General features: G+C 48.1%; 1 protein-coding gene across 1 annotated transcript; it reads left to right on the top strand.

Annotated features, from left to right (window-relative positions):
* Positions 1-1,216: 1,216 nt before the first annotated feature.
* Positions 1,217-13,528, top strand: LOC144604325 (ciliary microtubule inner protein 1-like). Its single transcript, XM_078418560.1, has 5 exons — positions 1,217-1,301; positions 2,475-2,595; positions 6,764-6,845; positions 8,928-9,026; positions 12,352-13,528. Exons 1-5 carry the CDS (start codon positions 1,217-1,219, stop codon positions 12,505-12,507), a joined length of 543 nt encoding a protein of 180 aa, XP_078274686.1. The 3' UTR covers positions 12,508-13,528.
* Positions 13,529-14,082: the final 554 nt, after the last annotated feature.

Genomic DNA, 14,082 nt, shown 5'->3' on the forward strand with positions numbered 1-14,082 from the left:
GGGACAACGCATTCTTGCACCGAGGATAGACACAACAAATGCTGGAGTAACTCAGCGGGACAGGCAGCATCTCTGGAGAGGAGGATTGGATGACGTTTCGGCTCTCGACCCCTTCCTTCTGTCCAGAGGTGCTGCCTGTCCCGCTGAGTTGCCCCATCTCTTCGTGTCTGTCTTTGGGAAATTCAATGTGCATCCCAGTGGGGTTTGTGAGCTACCCCAGGTGGAATCACAGCTATGATTGCTCTTCCAGTTTGTATTATGCCTCACTTTGCCAGTGGGGAAGTCAAGGACTGAGAGAGAGGTGGGTGGGGGAATGGGAAGTGGAGTTGGAAGGACATGCATCATCTGGGAGCTGGGATATGGCCATTGTGGACAGGGCAGAGATGCTTTGTAAACCGACACACTCGTCTTGCCAATCTCGAGGAAGCCACATCGGGAGCACTCGGGGCACTCGACCAGGTGGGGGGAGGGGGGTTGGTGCACCCCGAAGTGCTGCTCATGTCCACAAATGGAGGTGAGGGAGGAGGTCATACAGCGTGAAAACAATAGACAATAGGTGCAGGAGGAGGCCATTCGGCCCTTCGAGCCAGCACCGCCATTCAATGTGATCATGGCTGATCATTCTCAAGCAGTACCCCGTTCCTGCCTTCTCCCCATACCCCTGACTCCACTACCCTTAAGAGCTCTATCTAGCTCCCTCTTGAATGCATTCAGAGAATTGGCCTCCACTGCCTTCTGACGCAGAGAATTCCACAGATTTACAACTCTCTCACTGAATTTTTTTTTCCCTCATCTCCGTTCTAAATGGCCTACCCCTTATTCTTAAACTGTGGCCCCTTGTTCTGGACTCCCCCAACATTGGGAACATGTTTCCTGCCTCTAACGTGTCCAACCCCTTAATAATCTTATATGTTTCAATAAGATCCCCCCTCATCCTTCTAAATTCCAGTGTATACAAGCCCTTCGGGCCCAACCTGCCCAGGACGACCAACACATGCCCCCATCTACACCAGTCCCACCTGCCTGCGTTTGGCCCATGTCTCTCTATAGCAGGTGCTGCCCATCCTGAGGTTGTCGGGGAAAGTGCCAGGAGTCAGGAAAGGAGTGGGTGGGGAGGGTTGAGTGAACCAGGGCCTCATAGAGAGGGAGTGGCCCCTGAAGAAGGCAGTGAAGGGTGGGGAGGGGAAGATGCGGATGGATCCCATTGCAGTTGGACATGATGAAGGACGACGTGCTGGGTGCGGAGACTAGGCGGGTGGAAGGTGAGGATGAGGAGAACTCTCAGTTGTGTTTGGAGGGAGGTGGGTGAGAGCAGAAGTTTGGAAAAGGAAGGAAACGCAAGAGAGCGCTGAATCAACCACGGTGGAAGTGAAGTATGTTGTATGTTTACTGAAAAAGAAGGACATTTCAGATGCCCTGAGATGGAAGGCCTCATCGTGAGGGCAGTTGTGGGAGGGAGAGAGAGAGAGAGAGAGACAGAGGCACAGAGGGGGACAGAGGGGGAGAGAGAGACAGGGGGAGAGAGAGAGGGGGAGAGAGAGACAGGGGGGGGGAGAGAGAGAGGGGGAGAGAGAGGGGGGGGAGAGATAGAGGGGGAGAGAGAGGGGGGAGAGGAGAGGGGAGGGGGGAGGGGGAGAGAGGGAGAGAGAGGGAGGGGGAGAGGGGAGAGGGTAGGGGAGTGGGGGAGGGGAGAGAGAGGGAGAGAGAGAGAGAGAGGGGGGGGGTGGCATGCATACCACAGACAGGGTGGGAAGAGGGTAGTGAAGGTAGCTGTGGGAGTCCCTGGATTTGTAATCAATGTCAGTGGATAGCTGGTCTCCTGAGAAGAGACAACGAGATCCAGAAAAGGAAGAGATGTGTCAGAAATGGTCCAAGTGAACTTGAGGGCAGATGGAAGTAAGATGAAGGAGATGAATTGGATAGGTTCTACATGGGCACAGGAGGCAGCTTCAATACAAATTGATCAACTTCCCTCCTGGGATAAATGAGGTTCTATCGTATCGTATCGAAACAGAAAAAGGTTTTCGGGCGGGGAACCAGAATAGATTTGGAGCAAGGATCAAACAGCTAATGAAAAGCCAGACATAGCTGGGCCCATGCACACGCTGAAGGCCGCAACATTGAAAGGAGTTGTTGAAGTTGAGAACATATTCAGCCAGATGGGTGAGAGTGTTGGTGGATGGGAACTTGTAAAGTATAAGAAGTAAGAAGTAGAACAGACTGGCTTTTTTTTGTGTAAGAAGGAACTGCAGATGTAGGTTTAATGTAGACACAAAAAGCTGGAGTAACTCAGCGGGTCAGGCAGCATCTCTGGAGAGAAGAATAACCCTAACCCATGAAATAACACCAAAGCGTCATCCATATGGTGACGCTTCGGGTCGAGACCCTTCTTCAGACTACGTCTGTCTATTGTTTGTGTTTATGCTGTCATGGGATGTTATTTCCCTTGTGGAATTGGTCTTGGACTACCACAGGCCTCCTGGTGAAGGAGCACCAGGGTGGATTGGGAATTCCAGGATTTAACCTCACAACCAATGGCACGTGGCTCGAGGGGCCCTTGGAGACAATCGTGTTCCCAGTGCCTCGAGTCTATGTGTTGGTGCAACCTTGTTGAATGGTTTTGTGCATTTTGTTGGGGACACCACAGACTGTGGCCTTGTTGCACCAGTAGTGGACGGAGTAAATGGTGGGAGTGGTTCCAATAGAAATGGCTGTTTTGTCCTGGATAGTGTTGAGTTTCTTGTATCCTTGAAACTGCACACGTTCAGTATGCCAATGCACTCAAGCAATCACTAAAGGGTGATCGCTTAGATTTTAGATTTTTTTTAGATTTAGTGATACAGCGCAGAAAAGGCCCTTCGGGCCACCGGGTCCGCGCCGCCCAGCGATCCCCGCACATCAACACTATCCTACACCCACTAGGGACAATTTTTACATTTGCCCAGCCAATTAACCTACATACCTGCACGTCTTTGGAGTGTAGGAGGAAACCGAAGATCTCGGAGAAAACCCACGCAGGTCACGGGGAGAACGTACAAACTCCGTACAGACGGCGCCCGAAGTCAGGATCGAACCTGAGTCTCCGGCGCTGCATTCGCTGTAAGGCAGCAACTCTACCGCTGCGCCACCGTGCCGCCCTTAGTTTGCAGGAGAAAGGCTGAGAACAACAGGATTTGAGACAAGCCCAACAGAATTCCTAGCAATTCCCAGCCTCTAATCTGGGAATCGGTTAGATATTCCACTGCACAACTAAAGTGATATTTCACTCCAATCTTGTGCAACATCCCCTGTGTTGCAAAGCCATATCATGCATGCAGTCTGTGGCAACAATAGAATACAGATCAGGTGGGCTGTGGATCATTGGGCAGGGTGGAGGGGGCAGAGAATGAGACCAACTAGGTTGGCAAAATCCAGAACATCAGATCAGGACCCAGAGAGTCAGAGCTGAAGGTCTGGAGAATTGGGAGTTGGCAATCGTAGGCACGTCAGGAATTGGGGCTCAGGCACTCAGGGATGCACCGGGGATTGGTTTTGTCGGGGGTGGGGAGAGGGACATACAGCCATGGTTTGTGTGGGGTAGTTGGTTGTGACAGAGTCTGGTGTGAAGGCAGCTGATCACATATGGACAAGGTGGGAATCAACTCAAAGCTTGGTTACTGGAAGGTGGAAACACCCGCAAGAGTTTGTGCACGTCAGACTCTGCAGCAGAGACCCAGGACAAAACATCCAAAGACATAAAACCAGGAAGTTTTATTTTAATAGGGTGTTATAACAACAGAAAACTCTGGAAGTATTCAGCAGGCCAGTCAGCAAGTGTGAGCGAAAACCAGAATTAGTGTGTGAGTGCTTGTCACCAACATTGTGTCAGCCAATGAATTGGAAGTGGCAATGATTTGCAGCACCAATCTACAATAAATACACCAAGCAAACTTAATTTACACATCTGTTTAAAGAGCAAAGGGAATGGGGAAACGCATCTCCCAGCAAAAGCAGGGGAATTTCTCCTGAAGATGCAGTGAGTGTAGGATGGTTAAATGTAGATCACATGCATAAAACCAATGTGTAGGAAGATGCTTGTTTACACTGAAGATAGACACAAAATGCTGCAGCAACTCAGCAGGACAGGCAGCATCTCTGGAGAGAACCCCATTTCTTCTCTCCAGAGATGCTGCCTGTCCCGCTGAGTTACCCCAGCATTTGGTGTCAATCTTCTGCATAAAACCATCTATCTTCTGCATAAAACCAATCACATTTACTACCGACAGTGTGGTCACCAAGGTTGATCGACTGGGTATCACCCAATCTTCACCTTGGCTGGCAAAAGCATCGGCATTAAATGCAATCAAACTTTAAGAATCTCAAAGAAAGAAACCTGAAGCATCTTCAAATACATTAGAAACCTAAAAGGAAACATTTCTGGCTTAAAACATGAAGAGTTAGGACATTTTATCATATCATATCATATCATATATATACAGCGTGGAAACAGGCCTTTTCGGCCCACCAAGTTTAATGGACTATCTGAAAAAAGTTTTTATATCATCAAACTCTTAGGAGGGGCTCATGATACGATACGATAGGACTTTATTTATCCCAGGAGGGAAATTGATCTGCCAACAGTCATAAAACACCAGATACAAGAAACATGAAATTAAAGTGTCGAGTGGAAAGGATTGGGGATGTGTGAAGATGGGGGGGGGGGGGGGGGAGAGGAGAGGAGTCAGTCTAGCACAAGACTAGCACACAGCTGTTCTTGTGAATGGCTGAAAGCTTCTTGCACCTCATCGGAGTGGCTGGAGAATTCACTTGGACATTGATGAGATAATCCTGTGGTAACTAGCCCAACCCCTCGAACCCCTCTCCCATCACGATATCAGGTATCAGTGAGTGCCAGCTACCTCGTAGCTTCGGGTTCCCCACCCTTGGACTCCTCGAAGTTGAGTTTAGTTTAGTGGTGTGGTCATGGCTGATGTTGACAGGTTAGTTGTGAAACCTGGGCCAGCAAGTTGCAGAGCAGAATGAAAGACTTTCATGCTTCATGCCGGAAACAGCAGGGCACCGGGGGTCTAATGAGATGGAGGAACTGAGGGTAATCCAGGTTAGTAGGGAAGTGGTGTTAGGTAAATTAAATGGATTAAAGGCCGATAAATCCCCAGGGCCAGATAGGCTGCATCCCAGAGTGCTTAAGGAAGTAGCCCCAGAAATAGTGGATGCATTAGTGATAATTTTTCAAAACTCTTTAGATTCTGGAGTAGTTCCTGAGGATTGGAGGGTAGCTAATGTAACCCCACTTTTTAAAAAGGGAGGGAGAGAGAAAACGGGGAATTATAGACCAGTTAGCCTAACATCGGTAGTGGGGAAAACGCTAGAGTCAGTTATTAAAGATGGGATAGCATCACATTTGGAAAGTGGTGAAATCATCGGACAAAGTCAGCATGGATTTATGAAAGCCAAATCATGTCTGACGAATCTTATAGAATTTTTCGAGGATGTAACTAGTAGAGTGGATAAGGGAGAACCAGTCGATGTGTTATATCTGGACTTTCAGAAGGCCCTCGACACGGTCCCACATAGGAGATTGGTGTACAAACTTAAAGCACACGGTATTGGGGGTTCAGTGTTGAGGTTGATAGAGAATTGGTTGGCGGACAGGAAGCAAAGAGTAGGAATAAACGGGTCCTTTTCGGAATGGCAGGCAGTGACTAGTGGGGTACCGCAAGGCTCAGTGCTGGGACCCCAGTTATTTACAATATATATTAATGATTTGGACGAGGGAATTGAATGCAACATCTCTAAGTTTGCGGATGACACGAAGCTGGGTGGCAGTGTTAGCTGCTAGGAGGATGCTAGGAGGCTGCAGAGTGACTTGGATAGATTAGGCGAGTGGGCAACTGCATGGCAGATGCAATATAATGTGGATAAATGTGAGGTTATCCACTTTGGCGGCAAGAACAGGAAAGCAGAGTATTACCTGAATGGTGGCCAATTAGGAAAAGGGGAGATGCAACGTGACCTGGGTGTCATGGTACACCAGTCATTGAAAGCAAGCGTGCAGGTGCAGCAGGCAGTGAAGAAAGCGAATGGTATGTTAGCATTCATAGCAAGAGGATTTGAGTATAGGAGCAGGGAGGTTCTGCTGCAGTTGTACAAGGCCTTGGTGAGACTGCACCTGGAGTATTGTGTACAGTTTTGGTCTCCTAATCTGAGGAAAGACATTCTAGCCTTAGAGGGAGTACAGAGAAGGTTCACCAGATTGATCCCTGGGATGGCAGGACTTTCATATGAAGAAAGACTGGATAGACCAGGCTTATACTCGCTGGAATTTAGAAGACTGAGGGGGGAGCTTATAGAAACATATAAAATTCTTAAGGGGTTGGAGAGGCTAGATGCGGGAAGATTGTTCCCGATGTTGGGGAAGTCCAGAACCAGGGGTCACAGCTTAAGGATAAGGGGGAAGTCTTCTAGGACCGAGATGAGAAAACATTTCTTCACACAGAGAGTGGTGAGTCTGTGGAATTCTCTGCCACAGAAGGTAGTTGAGGCCAGTTCATTGGCTATATTTAAGATGGAGTTAGATGTGGCCATTGTGGCTAAAGGGATCAGGGGGTATGGAAAGAAGGCAGGTACAGGTTACTGAGCTGGATGATCAGCCATGATCATATTGAATGGCGGTGCAGGCTCGAAGGGCCGAATGGCCTACTCCTGCGCCTATTTTCTATGTTTCTATGTTTATCTACCTTAAATGTCGTATCATTTGTTTCAGGACAAACTCCATCAGATTGGAGACAGAAGCGGCCAAGAAGTGGGTCAACAAATGGGGCTTTCTGGTGACCCAGCGCGATGAGGTAATCCCAACTACAATCACCAGAAACGGCCTGTAAAATGGGAGAGAGTGGAGTATACAAGTGCCACAGGATTCGACCGCGCTTCCTATGCCGTGTAAACAGTTTGCTGGTTGGAACTCGAAGTTGCCAGATTTATTCAGCCCCAGACGTATTTCAGCTCGCCCATTCTGAGCACAGTCCTAGTGTTCATAAGGTCATTCTAGGAGCAGGGCCATTCGACCATCAAGTCTGCTCTGCCATTCAATCATGGCCGATCTATCTTTCCCTCTCAACACCAATCCCTTTGCTCCGCCTTAAAAATATCCATTGACTTGGCTTCCACAGCCATCTGTAGCAATGAATTCCACAGAATCACCACCCTCTGACTAAAGAAATTCCTTCTCATTTCCTTTCTAAAGGTATGTCCTTTTATTCTGAGGCAATGGCTTCTGGTCCTAGACTCTCCCACTGGAGGAAACATATTCTCCACATCCACTCTATCCAGGCCCAGTGTGAATCCATTTACCACCTTGCACTAAAGTGAAGAGAGGTATCCCAGGTTGGGGCAGGGTGTGGACCAGGTGGGAAAGGGTGTGACAAGGCTCCAGAAAGCTCTCTGGCATCAGGAAGAAGCTGCAAGAGAAACATCTCATTAGATCCATAAACCACAGACTAATGTGTAGGAAGGAACTGCAGATTCTGGTTTAAACTGAAGATAGATACAAAAAGCTAGAGAAACTCAGCGGGTCAGGCAGCATCTCTGGAGAGAAGGACTGGGTGATGTTTCAGGTCGAGACCCTTTTTCAGACTGAAGAAGTCTGAGTCTGGAGAAGGGTCTCAACCCGAAACGTCGCCCATTCCTTCTCTCCAGAGATGCTGCCTGTCCCGCTGAGTTACTCCAGCATTTTGTGTCTAACCACAGACTAATGCTGTCTGCCATGAAGAACTCCCATGAATTGGCTGAAATGGTACATCAAGGGATTTCAATCTGGTAGTTTAAGAAGGACCTTTCTTGACAAGTCCTGTGAAATCATTATGTGAAATGGTGTTGAGAAGCATTTCTCAAACGTGCAAATCTGAAACTGTGTACCTCAACAGGTTTTGAGGCTAAGAGTGTAAAAAATTCCATAATTATGAATGACAGGTGTTTCCGAAGCAGGGATTTAAGAGATACCCAAGACATGCAGTACAGTGTGGCAGCTTGTAAGCCGCTAACCTCTAACCCTAGGTGGAGTTTGTATGTTCTCGCTGTGACCGCGTGTATTTCACACAGGTGTTCCAGTTTCCTCCCACATCCCAAAGAGGTGCTGGATGTTAGGCTAATTAGCTGCTGTAAATGGTCTCTAGTGTGTAGAAAGGGGCAGAATCTGGGGAGAGTTGATGGGAAAGTGGGAAGGAACAAAAATGGGATTAGTATAGGGTTAGTGTTGGTGATGGTAGGTATGTATTCAGTGTTTCCATGCTGTACCCTATCGATGGTTCTATCACAAGCGAATGGAGTTGAGTTATCAGGATCTCAATAGACAGTGGAGCAGATGAAGGGCTGAATGGGCCCCACACGCTCCCTTGCATGCATGGAAATGGGCCACATTCCTTGGCATTTCTCGGTCCATCTTGTGCAAGTCCCAGGTCCATCCTTTCCACCCTGAGCTCCAAGCACAGGCAGCAGCTGAGATTTACCCTGGCCCACCCACGGAGCAGGGAAGTCACCACAGCATCCTTGCTTTCAACGCCCTCAGCTGGAAAGTGAACACGTGCCTGTACACCCGCTTAGACAACCTGCTAACATTTTCCCTCGTGGTGGTGCTTGAGAAGGGCCAGTGGGCACTGGGGGGGGATTGGATGCATCCTGGATAGGGATTGCGATATAGTTGTATAAACGTTTCATTTGGTATATTTGTTTGTATTGTATTCTGTTGGTGGGTTCTGTTTTGTTTTTTACTGCATTGTAAACATTGTTTTTAAATAACTGAATACATTTTTTGATTCAAAATAAAACATTCTCCCTCAGGGTAACTGAGTAAAGTTAAAGCGGGAGGGAAAACTGTGTGTTTAATATCAACGAGAAGCCCATTACAATAAGGGCGGTTTCATTTCTTTCAGATTAAGGCTGAGCAGGAGAAGCTGAGAAATAAATGCAGACTGGTTACTCCTGAACACCTGAAGGTTCGGCCAGCGTCTCCAATCAGCAAATACATCAAGGTTTGGAGTACCTTTCATTCTGTTGAATTCCAGTTAAACAAGATCCCAATTTAGCTGGCACATCCCTTGCTTCTGAACGAACCTCCCGATCCCTGTCAGATCGTGGCCTTCTCACCTTCTCCCCCCATTCAGGATCTGTCCTTCCCGGTTGTTGGAACATAATTATGGAACTCCTTGGGAACATCTTCCCCTTGCAGAGATCCAACGAGGGGGGGGGGGGGGGGGGGGGGTGAGGACATTCCCACAAAGGGGGGTCAGAAATGAATAGAACAGGCCAGTTCTGCAAAGCCAAGATCAGGAAGGTTTGCAGAGACACATTGGTCGTTCCCCAGGGAAAATCAGGCTCTGGTTGGGTGTTACACTCAACAACCCAATCTATGAAGGAACATATACCATGCGCCATCTTTACTATCTTATCTACTTATATTGCAAAGAGTGGGAATAAATGGGTCCCTTTCGGAATGGCAGGCAGTGACCAGTGGGGTACCGCAAGGTTCGGTGCTGGGACCCCAGCTATTTACAATATACATTAATGACTTAGATGAAGGGATTAAAAGTACCATTAGCAAATTTGCAGATGATACTAAGCTGGGGGGTAGTGTGAATTGTGAGGAAGATGCAATAAGGCTGCAGGGTGACTTGGACAGGTTGTGTGAGTGGGCGGATACATGGCAGATGCAGTTTAATGTAGATAAGTGTGAGGTTATTCACTTTGGAAGTAAGAATAGAAAGGCAGATTATTATCTGAATGGTGTCAAGTTAGGAAGAGGGGATGTTCAACGAGATCTGGGTGTCCTAGTGCATCAGTCACTGAAAGGAAGCATGCAGGTACAGCAGGCAGTGAAGAAAGCCAATGGAATGTTGGCCTTCGTAACAAGAGGAGTTGAGTATAGGAGCAAAGAGGTCCTTCTACAGTTGTACCGGGCCCTGGTGAGACCGCACCTGGAGTACTGTGTGCAGTTTTGGTCTCCAGATTTGAGGAAGGATATTCTTGCTATTGAGGGCGTGCAGCGTAGGTTCACTAGGTTGATTCCCGGAATGGCGGGACTGTCGTATGTTGAAAGGCTGGAGCAATTAGGCTTGTATACACTGGAATTTAGAAGGATGAGGGGGGATCTTATTGAAACATATAAGATAATTAGGGGATTGGACACATTAGAGGCAGGAAACATGTACCCAATGTTGGGGGAGTCCAGAACAAGGGGCCACAGTTTAAGAATAAGGGGTAGGCCATTTAGAACGGAGATGAAGAACTTTTTCAGTCAGAGAGTGGTGAAGGTGTGGAATTCTCTGCCTCAGAAGGCAGTGGAGGCCAGTTCGTTGGATGCTTTCAAGAGAGAGCTGGATAGAGCTCTTAAGGATAGCGGAGTGAGGGGGTATGGGGAGAAGGCAGGAACGGGGTACTGATTGAGAGTGATCAGCCATGATCGCATTGAATGGCGGTGCTGGCTCGAAGGGCTGAATGGCCTACTCCTGCACCTATTGTCTATTGTCTATTGCCATTTTCAGCAAGCTATGGACTCGTACATCCCTCTCTCTGTACAACAATGTCCCTTCGGATCATTAACATTTGCTGTATAACTTGCTCTTACATTTGACCTCCCAAATTGCGACACTTCACACTTGTCCACAATAAACTCCATCTGCCATTTCTCTGCCCAAATTTGAAACTGATCGATATCATTTTGACAACCTTCCCCACTCTCCACAACAACTCCAACTTTAGTGTCATCTATCAAAATACTAATCAGTTCACTTACATTTCCATCCAAACATGTTAAATCTGTATATTACAAACATATTTCAAGCAGCATCAGGGGGTAATTGACCCAGGATGCTAACTGTTCCGTTCTCCACCAGCGCTGAGTATCCCCAGAGGGGAAGGGTGTAGAGTGGAGGTGTGGGGGGAAGAGTGGGAAGGGGGGTTCTGTGCTAGAACGGAGAGCAGGAGAAATTAAATGACAAATATAGATGGTGATGCAAGGTAAGAGGAAGTAAACACACAAAGTACATGTCGAGGGGATGTAAATGGAACAGAAGAATCTTCACCTCATTTGATACTTGTATAGGTACGGTTAAAGAGGTAAAGTTTACAGGAACAAGGGTCTGATGTAGCCTTCCTTGTTCAACATTACGTCCAACAGTATCAGATCCTGACCACATTGTGGTGATTTTGGTATCTGTTGGCGACTCTCATCAACTCCTGCTCCAGACTTGTAGTTTTGCTTCCCTACCATCACGTTCCCTCCCCCCTTCACCTTGCACCATGGTTACCATGGTCATGTCATTTCTCCTGCAGTTGCACGGGGCATTGGTGAGACCACACCTGGAGTATTGCGTACAGTTTTGGTCTCCTAATCTGAGGAAAGACATTCTTGCCATAGAGGGAGTACAGAGAAGGTTCACCAGATTGATTCCTGGGATGGCAGGACTTTCATATGAAGAAAGACTGGATAGACTCGGCTTGTACTCGCTGGAATTTAGAAGATTGAGGGGGGATCTTATAGAAACTTACAAAATTCTTAAGGGGTTGGACAGGCTAGGTGCAGGAAGATTGTTCCCGATGTTGGGGAAGTCCAGAACAAGGGGTCACAGTTTAAGGATAAGGGGGAAGTCTTTTAGGACCGAGATGAGGAGGGTTTTTTTCACACAGAGAGTGGTGAATCTGTGGAATTCTCTGCCACAGAAGGTAGTTGAGGCCAGTTCATTGGCTATATTTAAGAGGGAGTTAGATGTGGCCCTTGTGGCTAAAGGGATCAGGGGGTATGGAGAGAAGGCAGGTACGGGATACTGAGTTGGATGATCAGCCATGATCATATTGAATGGCGGTGCAGGCTCGAAGGGGCGAATGGCCTACTCCTGCACCTATTTTCTATGTTTCTATGTTTCTATTGCCGACTCACTTTCCCATTTGGTCTTCCCTACCCCGCACCCACTTCCCCAGCCCTCTACATACAAGTCATTGACCTGAAGCGTTACCTTTCTTTCTCTCTCCATAAATACTGCCCGACCTGTGGAGCATTTCCAGTATTTACTATTAGAGTCATAGGAATCATACAGCATGAAAACAGGCCCTTTGGACCAACATGCCCCATCTACACTAGTCCCACCGGCCTGTGTTTGGCCCATATCCCTCTAAACCAACCCGATCCATGTGCCTGTCTAAATGTTTCTTATACGTCCCGATTGTACCTGCAATTGTCTTTCCATCTTCCAGTATTTATTCATCCCACCTCTCCACCAATATATGTTTTGGTACATTTATTTGTGTATGTTCCGTCGCAAATCTCCATCCGTGTGTGTGTGTGTGCGTGTGATTCTGTAGGTGGGGCCATCTCCTGCCGTTCCACAGACAACGCAAGGCTTCATTGGCTGGAGGTCTGCGGTGCCAGGGCTGGAGCTGGAGCGATACGGAGGCCCCAAGCGAGGAAAATGGAGCTTCCTCCACCAGATGAGGTGGCCAGAAGACAGCATCGAATGACTGATCACCTTGCCATGAGTCCACCGTCCTTCACCACGATGCTCAAGACTGCTGCCTTTGATTTCAGTGTCGTCACTACTCCTTGTTGTCCATGTGGCTTTTAAGGTTATATATTGATCTAAAAAGCATTTGGAAATCTTTGAAAGAAAGAAAGGCGTTTTTCCACAAAACATCTTTTGAATGTTTTCCTTTCTTCCTCCTTGTCCCTTATCTGCCATCATCTTCCTTTAAACTTAGCAAATCATAGACAGATTAATCTCAATTCTGTAATACGCTCAGACACAATAATCCTCAATGTAAGTATTTATTCCACTATCTTGAAGAATGCAACGCCAATCGAGGTAGAATAGAAGAGGGCAGAGACTTTTCACAGACTGTGAGGGCTCTTTAATTATTCCGTCTAATTGACGAGAAAAACCCATGAGAAATATTCCCATGGCACTATCTCACAGAAACTGTAATTCAGCTTTGCAATAAATTGTTCCTCAACAAATAGGGATTTTGTTTGTGTCTATGTTACCTGTAGCTTGGAGTCAGTCCAAGGGAGGGGGTCTTTCTCCCCATTTGGTCATTATCATTTGAGAGAGATGCTGTTTGTTGGGAGGGCCAGTCCTGCCAGGGGGGTATTCCTCTCATCTGCATGTGAAAGCTGTACACCTCTACCCATCATGTCCACCTGGGACTTGGAAACCTTCTGTGTTATGACAGTGGTAAATCTGAACGTTTACCCCAGTTATTTTCCCCCGAGGATTCACTCTAGCCTTTCCATGCCCCAGACTTCCCAACCCTTCTGAATTTAGCGGAAAGTTTCCGCTTTCTTATTTCATTTCCGCCATTCTGATTTCGTCTCACATTTTTCTGCAAAACACACGCCTCGCCACGCGCCTCGCCATGCGCCTCGCCACGCGCCTCGCCACACGCCTCGCCACACGCCTCGCCCCACCCTGCCCCGCCTCGCCGTTGTACTCGCCTCGCCGCTGGCCCGGCCTCGCTGCGGAGGGTGAGGCCCGTTGATGTTGAGAGGAGATATGGGGGGGGGAGGTGGGGTGCAGGGGAGGGGGGCAGTGGAATGAGAGGGAGTGGGGTGGAGGAAGGGAGGGGGAGAGTGGGGGTGGGAGGGGAGTGGGGGTGGGAGGGGAGTGGGGGAGGAGAGGTGGGGAGTGGATTTGGGGGGAAAGGGGAGGAGGGGTGGGGGGAATGGTGGAGGGGAGTGGGGGGAGGGGTGGGGGGAGTGGGAGAGATAGGGGAGATGGGGGGGAGGGGTGGGGGGGAGTGGGAGGGGTGGGGGGAGTAGAGGGGAGGGGTGGGGGGGGAGAAGAGGGTGGGGAGAGGGGGGTGAGGGGGTGTAGGGTTGTGGGGGGACATGGACCGTTGTGATTTGCTGTTGAAGACCATTGGAGCAAGTATGTCTTCAATGGAATTAGGTATGTGCAGTTTTAAATGAAACTCTTTCTTCATAACTTAGTCATACATTTTATGACCGTTGTTCTTTTATTCAATACCAAGAGAATTGGGATGTGTACGGAAAAGGCAAAATAGAAAAACCAAAACAAAACAATTTTTTCTTTGTTGTAA

Source organism: Rhinoraja longicauda, chromosome 22 (genome assembly GCF_053455715.1).
Source record: "Rhinoraja longicauda isolate Sanriku21f chromosome 22, sRhiLon1.1, whole genome shotgun sequence".
NCBI lineage: Eukaryota > Metazoa > Chordata > Chondrichthyes > Rajiformes > Arhynchobatidae > Rhinoraja > Rhinoraja longicauda.

Coding starts and splice junctions, on each gene's coding strand:
- LOC144604325 (XM_078418560.1), top strand. CDS start 1,217: ATGATGAAGGACGACGTGCTGGGTGCGGAGACTAGGCGGGTGGAAGGT. Junction 1,302..2,474: donor TCAGTTGTGTTTGGAGGGAG/GTGGGTGAGAGC, acceptor GGACTACCACAG/GCCTCCTGGTGAAGGAGCAC. Junction 9,027..12,351: donor CAATCAGCAAATACATCAAG/GTTTGGAGTACC, acceptor GTGATTCTGTAG/GTGGGGCCATCTCCTGCCGT.